At 37.9% G+C, this 13,672-nt stretch overlaps 1 protein-coding gene across 8 annotated transcripts in view; it reads right to left on the reverse strand.

Annotated features, from left to right (window-relative positions):
* The window catches only part of kcnip4a (potassium voltage-gated channel interacting protein 4a), a 147,045-nt gene that overhangs the window by 19,915 nt on the left and 113,458 nt on the right, over positions 1 to 13,672 (reverse strand). The window contains exon 1 of one of the 8 annotated variants that reach the window (XM_032583034.1): positions 12,016 to 12,598. The exons of the other annotated variants lie outside the window; for them this stretch is intronic. Coding sequence (XP_032438925.1) covers positions 12,016 to 12,127 — 112 coding nt within the window. The 5' untranslated portion in view covers positions 12,128 to 12,598. Of the gene's footprint in view, positions 1 to 12,015; positions 12,599 to 13,672 lie in introns of those variants that run through there. 8 annotated transcript variants of the gene reach the window in all.

A 13,672-nucleotide genomic window follows, 5' to 3' on the forward strand; every position in this document is an offset into this window, starting at 1 on the left:
TGTAATTACTAATGAAGCCTTTACTTGGCTTTGATTTCGACTTTACTCCAACATAACATTGGATTGAGAATTTGACAAATGTCAGGTCTTAAATGGATCAGGTTATTATCTGGGGCAAAATCTTAGACCAAGTAATCTCTTCTTCAAAGATTTATTTATTTTTGTTGTAAAATTACCAATCTTAAATTGAACAAGAAATTGAGGAGAAGTAATTTGAAAAACACTACTTTTAGTTCTAGTAGATAAATCTGCATTTCCTAAAATCCTTATGAGCAGGTTAGAGCATTACAACAATCAGAAGTTGGAATAGACCTACATAAATTTGACTGGAGCATCTCTCATAAGGACTGATAGGTGGAGAGAAATACAGCCAAAGTTCAGTCACTCAGGGTTGATAAAGGCAGTCATGAGAGCAGATAAACAGTACTGGTCCTCTAAAGTTTGTTTTACTGAGAAACATGTGACAAAGAAGAATCACTGTACCCTGATACTCTTTCCATTTTGATGCAAAATGGTACAAAAGGTGTTGTTGTCCTGAAGAATCCGTGTTAAGGGTGATCAAATTCTAAACATATATTAATTATTTAGTTGTGAACCGCAAACAAATATCATCATGCTGTACTTTTGCCTTCCTTGAAAGAAAAAAAAAAAAAAACGAATCGTTGGACCTTTTTGAGTGGCAGCTCTTTAATTGGATGCTTTAGCAGAATATGCAGCTCATCAAATTTATAATTCACAGCTACCTCAAAGCAACAATGCTGCCCCAGCCATTCTGCCATGCAGCGCTGCGAGAGAATGAGGCTGCGAGAGCCCCATGAGGGTCTTAAACAAAGAAAAATCTCTCAGCAAAATCTAATTACCATGGGACACAGTGTAACTAGCTTTCTGGTCTATAGCCATAAAGCAGTCTACCACTTGGCGTCATCTTCTCCAACAAGCCAACAGAACTGCCTTAAAACCTAAAAAAATTGGCATTAGAACTTTCCCCCTTTCTCCCCATCCCAGCTGAGTTACTCTCTAGAGCTTCATAAATCAGCTCTTAAAAGTAAGGTCGAGCTGGAGGGTAAAACCTTACAAGCCTTAAATCAATGTCACAACCCCCCTGAAAAGAGTGGCTTTTAAATAATACATACATTTACATCGAGCACAAACTAGAATTATTCAAAAAGCTCCTTAAAAATCAATAAATCTTGGATCAGTGCTTATGTCGACGGCCATGTCTTGATGAACGGTGCTGCTGAGCTTGCAGCTTCAGCTTGAGATTTAAACCTCTTTTGTCTTGCATATTATGTATTAATACTGAGGGCAGTGGAAAAAAAATGAATGAGCTCAATACAGTAACTACTGTACAATGGCCTTGGTTCAGCCCGGGGCTCAAACCATGTTCACCGAATGAACCGTTGACCAACAGAGAGCTGTTCTTATACTTTCATTTCAAGACTGGAGTGGAGTCGCATGTTCAATCATTTTAATAAAAGATACAATAAGCACTGGAGTAGTCTTTAATACAGAACAGAGGAGAGTTGAAGTCATAAAAAAGTTTCCTTTCCTTTTTTTAAGTTAAAATGTTAGTTAAGTCTTTACTTTTGACATTTCACTCAGTGTGAAACTTCAGAAACTTTCTGGACATCAGCAATGTCATTATGAGGGGTTTGCTTTACATTAATACAAAACTTACTTGTAACACTGTGACGTTAATGCTACATACGTAGGTGGTGTTAAAATCAATTAAGATCTGAAGAGATTTAACAGTAAATGAACCTGTCTCCAATTACAATGTCATATTTTAATTAGAGTTGTGTCACGAGAAACCGAAGGAGGGAATCGGTTTTCTGACATTTACACAGCAAAAAGCTGTGAGCCCTTGATATGCTCCTGATGACACCTCATCCCACTGATGCTGACAAACCGATCTAATCTCGACCTGGGCTCACTCCTAATATGGCCGGTTCTGAGTTCTGGCAGTGAATCACAGAGAAGCAACCAGCTGAGGTTCTGAGGGTATCGGCCTCATCGCGGCACTCTGGTGCTCATTTCCATTTAAGGGTGAGCTAAGAAAACATAGTAGAATATTATAATGGTGGTTTAGCTGTCCTAGATGTGTTCAGGACTTAAATGTGTCAAGACTCAATAATTTTTGTTTTGTGCTAACCTGATGTTTTCATTTCCTTTAGGCACTTCACAAACCACAGTCGTCATCCAAGATGAGTTTTGTAATCAGGCTTTGGGAATTGTTGGCACAAATCATCTCTCAGCTTCTTTCTAGGACTCCAGATTACAAGCACTGGCAGCCAAAAATGTCTTTGCAATACATTGCAGTAAGTGAAAATTTCCTAAAGAACCTCACTTCTGACAGTGTCGGCTGACCTCGTTGTTATAACAATGAGTTAAACACTAATATCGAATATTACTAAGCAGTGATTTATCTTAGCATAAGAAAAATATTTTTTAACAAGGTATATTTTATATTTACATCCACCCAGTTATAGAGAGGACCAAAAGCAGACCAGCTTCATGCATGTACAATTAATTTACAGCATAATTCCAATGAGGCTCTGATTGCAGCTGGGAGGGACTGCTCAGCGCAGAGTTGGCTGCCAGTGAGTACTTTTGGACGTCAATTTTGAAAAGGCTGGAATTTTTGTTAGCAGCTTAACTTCTGAACAATTGTTTTCCTTTTTTTTCCAACTTTAGGAACTATAACAACTTTAACTGGTGAATAATCAGATCTAAGTAATCAGAATCCTAGTTGAAGAATGTAAAAAGCTGGTGAGAAATTATAGGAAAGGTCTGATTGTTGCAATGCCAAAATTATATAAATATATTTTTGCTTCTTATCAAGAGTATATAAATAATTATTTGTATATGACTTTCATTAACGTGTACATAATTTTTTTTCCAAGCGTGATATGCATTTTACAACTGTTTTAATATCTAATCAGATGTCTGTCTCATTTTCCATCACAAATAAATGTCTTGAATAAAAACATATTTTCAGTTTGCAGGGACAGGAATAAACTTAACTTAGATATTCCTGTCTGGGACTATTGAGGCAATCTGCTACAGTAGCCATTTTCAGCTCTATTTTGAGAAAAGGAAACTTAAAAAACCCAATTTGCTTTTAAATCAATAGAAATATCAAGTATGATTAATTATTTTATCTAAATAGTTCTGAATCAGGTTTGAAAGTCGATATCTCAGCTTCTTCCTTTTTCTCCATCAAACTCCCAGTTACACATTATCAAAGTCAAAATCAGAGTTGCTTCCTGACAAAGTCACTGCACTTGCAAAATCAAGTGGATATCAAAATTATACTTTCTTTTTTTTTATTTTTTATCAATGTTGAGTAATTGGCTCCAAAGCAGCTACTTGGTTTGGTCCAACATGTTTCACATTAAACCAGAACAACAGAACTTAATAAAATTATTTGATTGCATGATATTTAGGCTTGAAGCTAATGAAGCAGTCGTCAATAGAGCTTCGATTTTTAATTTAGACTCCACCATCTCTGTAAAGGTCAACTCGGCATTAGCAATAGCTTCTGCAGGAAGCCATGTTGTCCAATGACGAGATGCACAAATGCAGAGGCAAAACCATCTGGTGCAATTAATTCTAACTGAATCACCAACAGCAAAATCAGGATTTACTCAAAATGGAGGAAATGTGACAGACACTTGGCAGCTTGCAATTAGATGAAATTCAACCAGAAGCAGCGGATGAGTCTGGCAACCTGCACTGACAGAATTATCTCTTTGTGATATCAAAGTGACCGAGAGGTCTGATGTTTCACGGGCGCTACAGGCACAAACGATCTCAATGATGAGCGCTAAAACGGGAAGGATTTTCTTTGCGGAGCCTGTATTGCCTTTTTGTTCACAGAACGCCTCTGTCAACGCCAGGCATTTTCTCACAGATGATCCCTCGGCTTCAGGCATTAAACATAATAAGGGGGAAATCTAATGATTACGTAAATCCCGCTTACACTTGTAGGTAAACCAGAAAGACGGAAATAATGTGACAATTAAAGTGTTTTCTGTTCAGAATTTAAACCGTCAGCATGTTTTATCCTTTTTGACTTTTGCAAGTAATGCAAAACTATGTCACAGAATGCATCAGCCCAGTACAAATCTGTTTAATTTAATGAGGGGTGTTTGAAAGTATGAGTATAGGTGAAGCATTGTGGCAAAGCTGGATTCTTCTGATCTGCTTACAGTCAGAAGATAAAACAGCAGGCTTCGTTGCAGTGACAGACTGTCCTGAAATGTAATAAATTCCTCTATCGCTGTGCAAAATACTTTCTTGCACTGCGAGATAAATGACGGCCAAAAATCCAGAACGCCAAAGATGACAACAGCAGACACGACACTTTGGCTTTTTGGAGCAGAACATTCATTCATGGTGATATGAGAAAAGTAATTTGAACACAGCGAGGAGCTGCGTAATAAGAAAGCCTGATTTCAAGATCAGATAAATCAGACAACCCAAGGAGGAGAAGGATACAGATATGCTATTTGTTCCCATTTGGTGGGCCACAAAAAACAACAACCCCTAAACAAATAAACCTCAGAGACTGCAGTCTGGTAAAGCGATATATCATTGCTTTTATTTAATAAAAACAACCTCTGAGAATAAAACGGTTATTCATCTGACTGACAGATCGAAAGGAAAGGAAAGCAGAGTCTCTGGTTTGTTCTGAAACCAAACAAATGGAGAAAACTACAGAGATCACAAATGCAAGTGCAGATTTTTGCTAAGACACATTTACTTATCTTAGGACACAAAATTTTCTTCCTCGCCATCTACAGTCAGAGATGAGATGAAAGGCAAATTTTATAACTTAGAATGTGGGAACACTGGAAAGAGGCAATTACCACCACTTGTTTCCTGGTTCTGTGTCCCCAGAGTTGAGTGTGTTTCGGTACAACATGTGAGTGTCAACCACAAAACAATCAACTGACGATGATTGAAGATTAGTGTCTTTATCCACAGTGAAACAAATATACAAGCTGAAAGGCCAAGTAGAGAGGAATAAGCTAGCACTGAAACAGCAGCATAAAAAGCCAGTTTGCAGTTTGCAATTGAAGTCAAGTATTAAAATCTACGTTTTTGAGACAAAATTCGGGTGTTTGGCCATCACTACATTTTGGATGCCTTGGAATGTTATCCGAACTGAGAGCACTATGTTAGGTGGATGTTTTGATGCAAGAAATATTGGATAAATATTTCACAACATGATGGGTAAAAAACTTTGTGTGGAAATAATTGGGAAAATTTCAGAAAATCACCCATAAAGTTAAAGCTAGTGCTTAAATGATTTATGACCCTAAAGTCAAAAACAGTTGTAAAGTTATGGATGACAAAGTCAGTGTTTGCTAGTGGCCATTAAAAAGTTCTGATCACACTGTGGACTATAAATAGTTTTTGGAATCCAAACTGACCTAAAAATGAATTAATGTCAGACAGTTGGCCAAAAATATATTTTAATTAAATGTATAAATATTTGATATGAGTTAAGGGGAAAAAAAAAAAAAAATACTTTTTCAGTCTTGGAAAATTATTAATTAAAAAAAAAAAATTCTCCAGATTTTTCAAAACTTGGGAATATGGTTAGTACTTCACTTTCCACCACTAAAGACAGGGACCAATTCTGCAAAGATAAGTGGGTATAGAAAATAGACGGCTGGAGGTCTTTTGTTGCCGTTTCTTTTTTTTTTCTACTGAAGACATTGACGTTCAACCTTTTGTATAAAATATCACAGCAATTTTTCTTTTGACTAACTGTTGAATTGTACAGTTGTAATAATAGTTTTTGGTCTTCAAAGCATTGATAAATCGTCGCATTCTTCTGAGCACACAAATTTGGAAAGGGAACTTTCAAAATGACATTTTTAAGGCTTACGGCAGGCATTAAGACAGAAAAAGCAATCATTTATTCTCAGATGTGAGAGACTAACTTTACTGAATAATGGTCTAGAGACTAGGCTTCAAGGTTCCTTATGAGAAAATGTGGACACTTATGCTGGCCATAATGACACACCATCAGAGAGTGGAAGTATTTCTTGGTATCTCAGGGAAAAGAACAGTCTATGATTTTAATTGCAATAATTTGTCAAGTTGAAGTGCTTCAATGAAAAACCTTTCAGCAGGTACAGTGGGGAAGGTTCTTTGCCCTTTACACAATTATTTCCAAGACTGAAAGGGAGGACATCGCTGGAAGATGTTTTGTCCAACTTGAGTTTAGTGCTTTCAATACAAAACTGATTTATAAAGAAAGAGGCATTCTGTCTGATTTACTTTCAAGTGTGTCATCATTGTTTCAGAGGCTGAGAATAAACCTTTCCACTCACTTAAGTGCATTTTACTTTGACAGGACAGAACAGTGTTTACACTCCAAAAGAGCTGCTTGAGATCCCAAAAAATGTCCTTCAGAACATCACTTCGATTTTCTACCAAAAGACACAAATTACATTCAGAGTGGCACAACGCAGCTTCCATGTGGAAAATCTTAAGTCAAAAATCTCCAAAAGCAAAACTAAAATGCCTTGATGGTGAATTGGCCTCTATTACATGTTTGACAGTGAGGCTTTTAAATTGTCACTACTGTTGTGAAGAAAAGGTGCGAGATGACAGCCTGATTTATGCTCTGTAACACCAGCCAATACTACTGCAATGTTCCTCTTTTTTATGGTTATCTCTTCTTTACAGAGAAGTAGAAGTTGCCCAAAGTAGAAAATTAGCATTTTGATTTGCTGATAAAACTTTAATTACACCAGATTAATAAGTTAATATACATCCACTTTTTTCACGTTAGATTTCATGACATTTCTTAGTTCACGTTGTTACAGAAAAACAGCGTGGGCTGTAACATATCGGTCCATCTAGACAAAAACACAGATCATAATCAGCAGTAAGGTAGGCCAATGATTACTGCATTATGCATGAGAACCCATGTCCTCGGTTTAATATGGAGAATATTCTTGCTTGATTTATGTGGCAACAAGGTTACTCATATCGCCACGTAATTAACACAATGGGCGTCTTAAATGATGATCCTGGTTGTGGAGACTTGATAGAAGCTAAACAACAAATCCATTCTAAGGTGGTGAAAGGTTTGACTGGTTTCTCTTTCAGCAACACCTTTAAGACCACAAACATCTTCTTCATCTACACCTGCTGCATGAGGTATGAATTAAGCTCAACTTAAACTCCAAAACCAATCTCATGTTAAATATCTCCAGATTGTGCTTTAAATGCAATTGCGTATAGAAAAAAACAAAACATGTATTCATAGGGACCATGCACTATATGAAGAACCCATTGTCACAAGCCCACTTGCTGAAGCAACTTATTCGTAGAAATTCAAATATTTCTTATGTAGTCACTAGGTCGAGAACTAAATCTTTAAAGACAAGCTCGGGATTCTGCAATCTTCCACATTAGATAATTGGCTCTGATGCATCTCAAATTCCTCCCCTATCGGAATATATTATACGCGATGTTTTAATCAAAACTGACTGCTTGAATGATGATGTTCATCTTCTCTTTCCTGACCTAAACTGACAGGTCTCTTCCTTTCAATTTGCTTTTTTCTTTCTATGTCCTTCATGTGTCTAAAGACTCCAGAGGGACCTGCCGCCAGGACGCTCAGACAAAGGTCAAATCGCTCCTCTAAATAGGCATCATGGAAAATAGCCTAAGGGTAATTGAGCTTGTCGAAAAATCCTTAAACGGATTGGCTCGTGGGTGAACATTTGCAGGCTGTAAGAGAGCTGCTTGCAACAACAACTAAAAAAACTAACTCCATCTTAAACTCAATTACCTGTTTTTAAGTCTTTTATTAAGCAAGATGTGTTGCCAAGCTAAACATCCTCAGTTAGGTTTGATGGATGCATGGTGAATACAAACAGCTGAAATATTAAAAGCAAACTCGGCTTACTCAACTACAATGATTAAAGCTCGACTCGAAACAATCGCATAAAAATGCAGCAACTGCACTTAACAAAATGAAAAAACATGGCTCTGATGTTTTATTGTGGTGGTTCTTAAATCTATCACACACTGCTTACTTTTAACAATATTAAACTGAACATGAACAGCGTGACGATCACAGTGGGTTACTGTGTTTGAGACAAAACGAAGAGCGACTGCAGGGCGTACTACCAGGAAGATCTGATCATCTGTGACATACACAACAGACCTGCTTGATCACGGTAAATACCAGCAAACAGCAGCAAAAAAGACCACTCAGTCTCGTTGCGTTAAAAAGTTAGTCTTTAGGCTTTCAAACCAGACTGAACGCTGAAAAAGTAAATGGTAAACGGATTAAAATTTCTGGTCATAGAAACTCTGTTGCAAGTCCTGAATGACAGTTTTCATCATCTGTACCCAAACGGCAAAGATAACATGGATTCAAAAACTGTGTTGACAGTTTGTCTTTTATTTTTTTCTTCGGGTTATTTTCATTTCCTTCTTCTCTGACTTGAGTAAACATAAAAAGTAGCCATCCATTCTGATATTTACAGTAGATTTGTAGTATGAATGCAGGTATATGTAGGTTATAGTACTCCTTGTGACAATGTATATGGTGTTTATTGTGTCACAAAGTGGCACAAAAGACTCAGATAGAAGAAAACAGAAGAACAAAGCTCATGGATAAGCAAGAGATCTCACTTTGGTGCGAATATTAGGTTAAAACATGTTTGCTCTTTACTCAGTGAAACTACTTGCACTGGATACAGTATCCAGAAATTTCACTCAAGTAAAGTGAAAGGTACAACGCAGTAAAACTACTCCCAGAGGTACATTGTGTTACTATCTACCTCTGAACATGTGTTCATGCTAATACCAGCACACAGATAAAATGGCAATCTACCGGGGTTGGTTGCCTCGTCGATCTCCACGTCTCACCCTCTCAAACACAAACGGGATAGACTGTCTCTAAACATGTTAGAAAAATTAAGTAAATTTGAAACAGCAAAAAAACCAAAACAAACAAAAAACATTCATGTATCATTTTCCACACCAGGTTAAGGAAAACCAAGCTACAATTACTTTTTAACACCATTCGTAAGGCAGGCAGCAGGAGCATAAACTCTTTTGCTGCCTGTATTTACAGTTGAACGCTTTGGTGAGTGCAGAGTCTGATGCAACGACCTTGTTAAGGTTCTGAGAAAATAAAAGCATGTCAGTGAAAGGGAGAGGCTGATGATAAACTTCCTTTCCAGTCTTTGCAGCAGAGGAACAGAGGAAAATCCCTGCTGGAATTTCAATGTGCTTATCTGCTCTGACTCAATTTTTACAAAGCGTACAGTTTCATTTAGCAGCCAACTGACGCTATACAGTAATCTGAGCAATGTAAAACACATGGGGGACATGCTTTTCAGCTTGCTGCCTCTGTGCTGTTACCATTTCAAATCTGAAGCCCAGCTGTGAAGCCCCCTAAAACATTTACTCCGCTGAGTCTTTTCAAGTACTATCTTCTTCCCCCCAGAGGCCCCCATGGAGCTGCTCAGGTGGCCGAGAGTGGAGAGACGTGATCGGACTGGGCAGCGTCCAGCTGTGCACACATCGCTCGGTGTGAATGCCAAGCAGAGCATGCATTTTCAATGTAACTGTGTCCATAGGGGATTGAATAAAAACAACAAAAAGTTATAAAAACTCTGAGGTACGACACGAGGCAATGTTGCCACAAATCTTGGATTTATGGATAAGTGAAGAACATAAATAATTGTGCTTAAAACTAACCGCAGTTGTAACTGATGAAAGTATGAATTCTGCTCTTCACCAGAAAATCCTGCAGCACAATGTCTTCTTGACCTTCTGGTCAGAAGTATTTTAGTTATGAAGCTCCAGATCAGACCAACAAGTCCAACATGGAACAACCCCAAGAGGTTGTTCCATGTCCTAGTCAAAGTTCAAGCTTAAATTCCACTAAGATGCTGTGTTGCAATTTTAACAGGGAGTTCAGGCTCAGAAAACAATCGGTGTTGACTCAAAAGTCAGTGTTTAAAAAGTCAGTTTTCAGTGTGCTAAAAAAAATTTCTCTAGAAATGTGAAACACTGACTGCAAAATACTGGCTATGCTTCAAACACTTAAAGGAGACCATAAAAGCAAAATCAAGAATCTTCAGGTGTGTAGTGCTGTAAAGAAAAACTGAGCATGTATAAATGATCAACAAAGTTAAAATGTCTGCAAACTCTAAGTCAAGAAATGACAGAGATGCATTTGTTACTGGTGGCAATAAATGCGTTACGGTGAAATAACATTTTCTATTTTAATATGTTTAACATCCATGTTGGCAGGTCAATCCTGTCATTACATAAAATATAAAACCTATTAGAGAAATTCAACAACATGAACATGAGGATGTAGTCAACAATTTGACAAACTGAATATACCTCAATATTTAAAATCAGATCAGGACTTGATAATTAAAATATGTTCGCCAGAAGCTTAGTCATTGCAACTTCATTCATATCATCTACAATCTATATCCCATGCACAAAAACGTAGCCATAATATTAAGAAAATCAAAATGTCCATCATATGTGATGTTTAGCTGTCATAGTTACTGACACATCTACTGATAGAGATAAGTAAGCAGCCTTAAAATAAATTAATCTTTTTACTAAAGATGTATGAGCTGTAAAAATGTAGATGATGTGTTATTTTAATTTTAATATGAGCATTTAATGGAGAGAGATACTGTGTTAAGATATTGTTTTTACAAAATAGCCGACACTACAGTTTCTATCAAACTAATATAATCTGGGTATTGTTAACATAAGAAATGCTGAAACTTAAATTTCCTTTAAAGAGTAGATAAGTTTGAACAAAATGGTAAAGTCTTTTATCTTTTAATTGAGTGATTAAAAAAATAAGACAAAATGACCAGAAATAATTTTTTGTAAATTCTTTAAACAGAAAATTACCTACAATAAAATAAAAATACCATTTTAAATATGCATAAAAGAACCATTTGAAGAAATATATATAATCAAAGTCCCATTTTCATGCCACTGAAATACTTCCAGTCTCAGAAACATAGTAGTAAGATTATATTTTTAAGCACTGCTGGCTTGATTTTTATCACACTTACTATTAAATCACCTTAAGACCATTGTTATCAAACAGATCTGTGATGTCACACTCAAAACTATTCACCTCACAGTGAAAAATCATTTCAGCCTCGTTTTAAATCCCATTCCTCATCCTTCACTCTCTCCCTTTCTATTCCACAGCCGGTTTTTCTTTCTCCAGATGACATGATTGGAAACGCATGCAGACATCAATTCCTCAACCGTCTGCTTGCCAAGCTCCATGATTTCAGGGACTTTCTGAAAGTAATGAGACTTTGGGACGTGTGTGAAAAAAGGATCGCGTCGACAGGCGAAACAGAAGCAGGGAGGGAGGCTTCATGTCAAGCGTTAGCTCCCTGCAGAAGTCTATATGTTGGGAAAGCAACTTGTATCTGTTTAATGAAGCATATAAAAAGAGTTTCAATGAAATGTCTTTCCTTTTGAAATAGCTCCATAAAAACACGTCTCTCAGCTCGGGTCACAAAAGCTTGGTCCTTTTCCTGCTTCACATTTTTCTGTTTACTTATCCGCTTTCAGAATAGAGCTGCTGCAGCATTTGATGTATCATTCTAAGTAGACAAATCTAAAACATGTTTATTGAGAAGTTCTCAAGGAAGCTGGCTTTGAAAAGTTTGCAAAGTGTTTTTAAAAAAAGGCTAAAAATTAGGATATTCTCAAGAGTTTGGATCTGCAGGATAACTTCTCACCTCAAGGCAGCTCAAAGAAAGCAGGATTTCTGACACATTTTCTGTTTTAATATTAAAATAAAAGATGATTTACTTCTTATAAATCTGGCATATTTTTGAGGATTTAAAAAAAAACAAATAAACCCTATAACTTAAAGAAACACACAAGAATCCAGGGTGGCAGTGTTTACATTCATTTCTATCTTTCTCCTTAAGTCCCTTGTTCTCGCCCTCATCCTCTGAGTCTTACCCTCTGAGAAGCTGATGAGCCCCAGGATGTGCAGGAGCTTGATGGAGGCGAACACTAGCACCACAATGCCCACCGTCTGCAGTCCTTCTGTCTCCCAGATGGCACTCAGCATCGCTCCACCCTCCGCCCACTCTGGGCCACCATACCCCGACCCAAACCCGGAGCCCGAGCCGGCCTCTTCCCCTTCCGAGCCGTCGCCAGGACCAGGACGAGGACCAGGACCAGAACTCCCACCCGGTCCTGCACTCCAGTTCCCCTGCACCCACTCCAGCGCTGCCCCAGCCTGCGAGCACCGGCCGGGCGAGTCCCAGCACCCTCCCTCTACCCCTCTGCTCCCTAAATCCAGTCTGGGGTCAGGTTAAGCCGAGCCCACTCCCTTCCGGTTAAGAGCCAGACAAGAAGAATCATAAACTCACAAAGAAGTCGGTTAAAACTTAGAATAGATGACCTTAAAAGTCCACGTCTTCCCCCTCAAATGAGAGAAGTGGCAGCTGTGTAAAAGCAGGACAGAGGAAAATCTGGCTCCTTCCTGACAGTTTATGACTTTCTGCTGCTCCTCCACGCAAACACCCTGCCTCTCTGCGATGTAAAGGGGAGGGAAGATGAGAGGGAGTGGATTTGAGCGAGGGAGCGGTGAAGGGAGGGCAGCGGCAAGAGGCGCTCTGCAAGAACTTCTCTATGGAAGTGCTTAAATTAACTTCAACTGCAGCTCCTGAAATATGAAAGGGAGCCCAGAAAGTGTCACAAGATTATAATACCATCGTTGACTACTGTGCTGTTTAGCCATATTAATAAATCAAGTAAATGGTGCGCTTCTGTGGTTGCAGAAAGGACTGAGGAAGCAGAAAACAGGGAACAAAAAGATGAAAGTGAGCACGATAATTGCATTTGAACAAACAGACCATTCTGAAAAGCGTGCATGTTAATCAATCATGCACAACTCACTTACAACAGTTGATAACACAATGTTTTTGTCAGCTCATCTAAAAAGGAAGCTCAAAGTGAGAGCAAACAAACACATTTAATAATAAAATATTTTTTAAAAAGTGTATATTTGGGGGAAAAAAATGTCCGAGGTGAGTCAGAAAGTGTCTGCTGAAACAGGTTTCATTAAAACAGCTGACTTAACCTTAAGTCCACCTGCATGAAGCAGAGAGAAAAGGAAAACCAGATACAGAAAGTGGCTCAATGAGAGAAAGTGGCTGATTTATGTGGTTAGTATTTGGCAACAAAGGAGAGAAAATACTACCATCTGCTGGCCTTCTCCAGAGAGTCTGTTTTCTCCTAATCCACAGTGATTTCTCTACAAGTGCATATTAATAAATGAGAATATTACAGAAAAGTAATGTAATTTAAAGATTCTGTTAAAAAGGCAAAAACGTCCAACATGGCATTACAGTCATAAAGTGACACGCTTCAAGTGTGTCTTCCTGTTAGTTCTGATGTTGATGACTTAATTCTATACAAAACCCAAAATGCAGGTTGTCAGCAATTTGAATATTAGACGAGGGCAATAAAAAGGAATATTTAAAACAGAAATGTTATGACCCAACATCAGTCAACATCAGAAGGAAGATGTCTGACTCAGCAGACAGTCGATGACAGAGTCTGGTCAATGGCCGTTCTATTACTTCTTGTTTTCTTCACAAGGAGGAAT

Source organism: Xiphophorus hellerii, chromosome 14 (genome assembly GCF_003331165.1).
Source record: "Xiphophorus hellerii strain 12219 chromosome 14, Xiphophorus_hellerii-4.1, whole genome shotgun sequence".
NCBI lineage: Eukaryota > Metazoa > Chordata > Actinopteri > Cyprinodontiformes > Poeciliidae > Xiphophorus > Xiphophorus hellerii.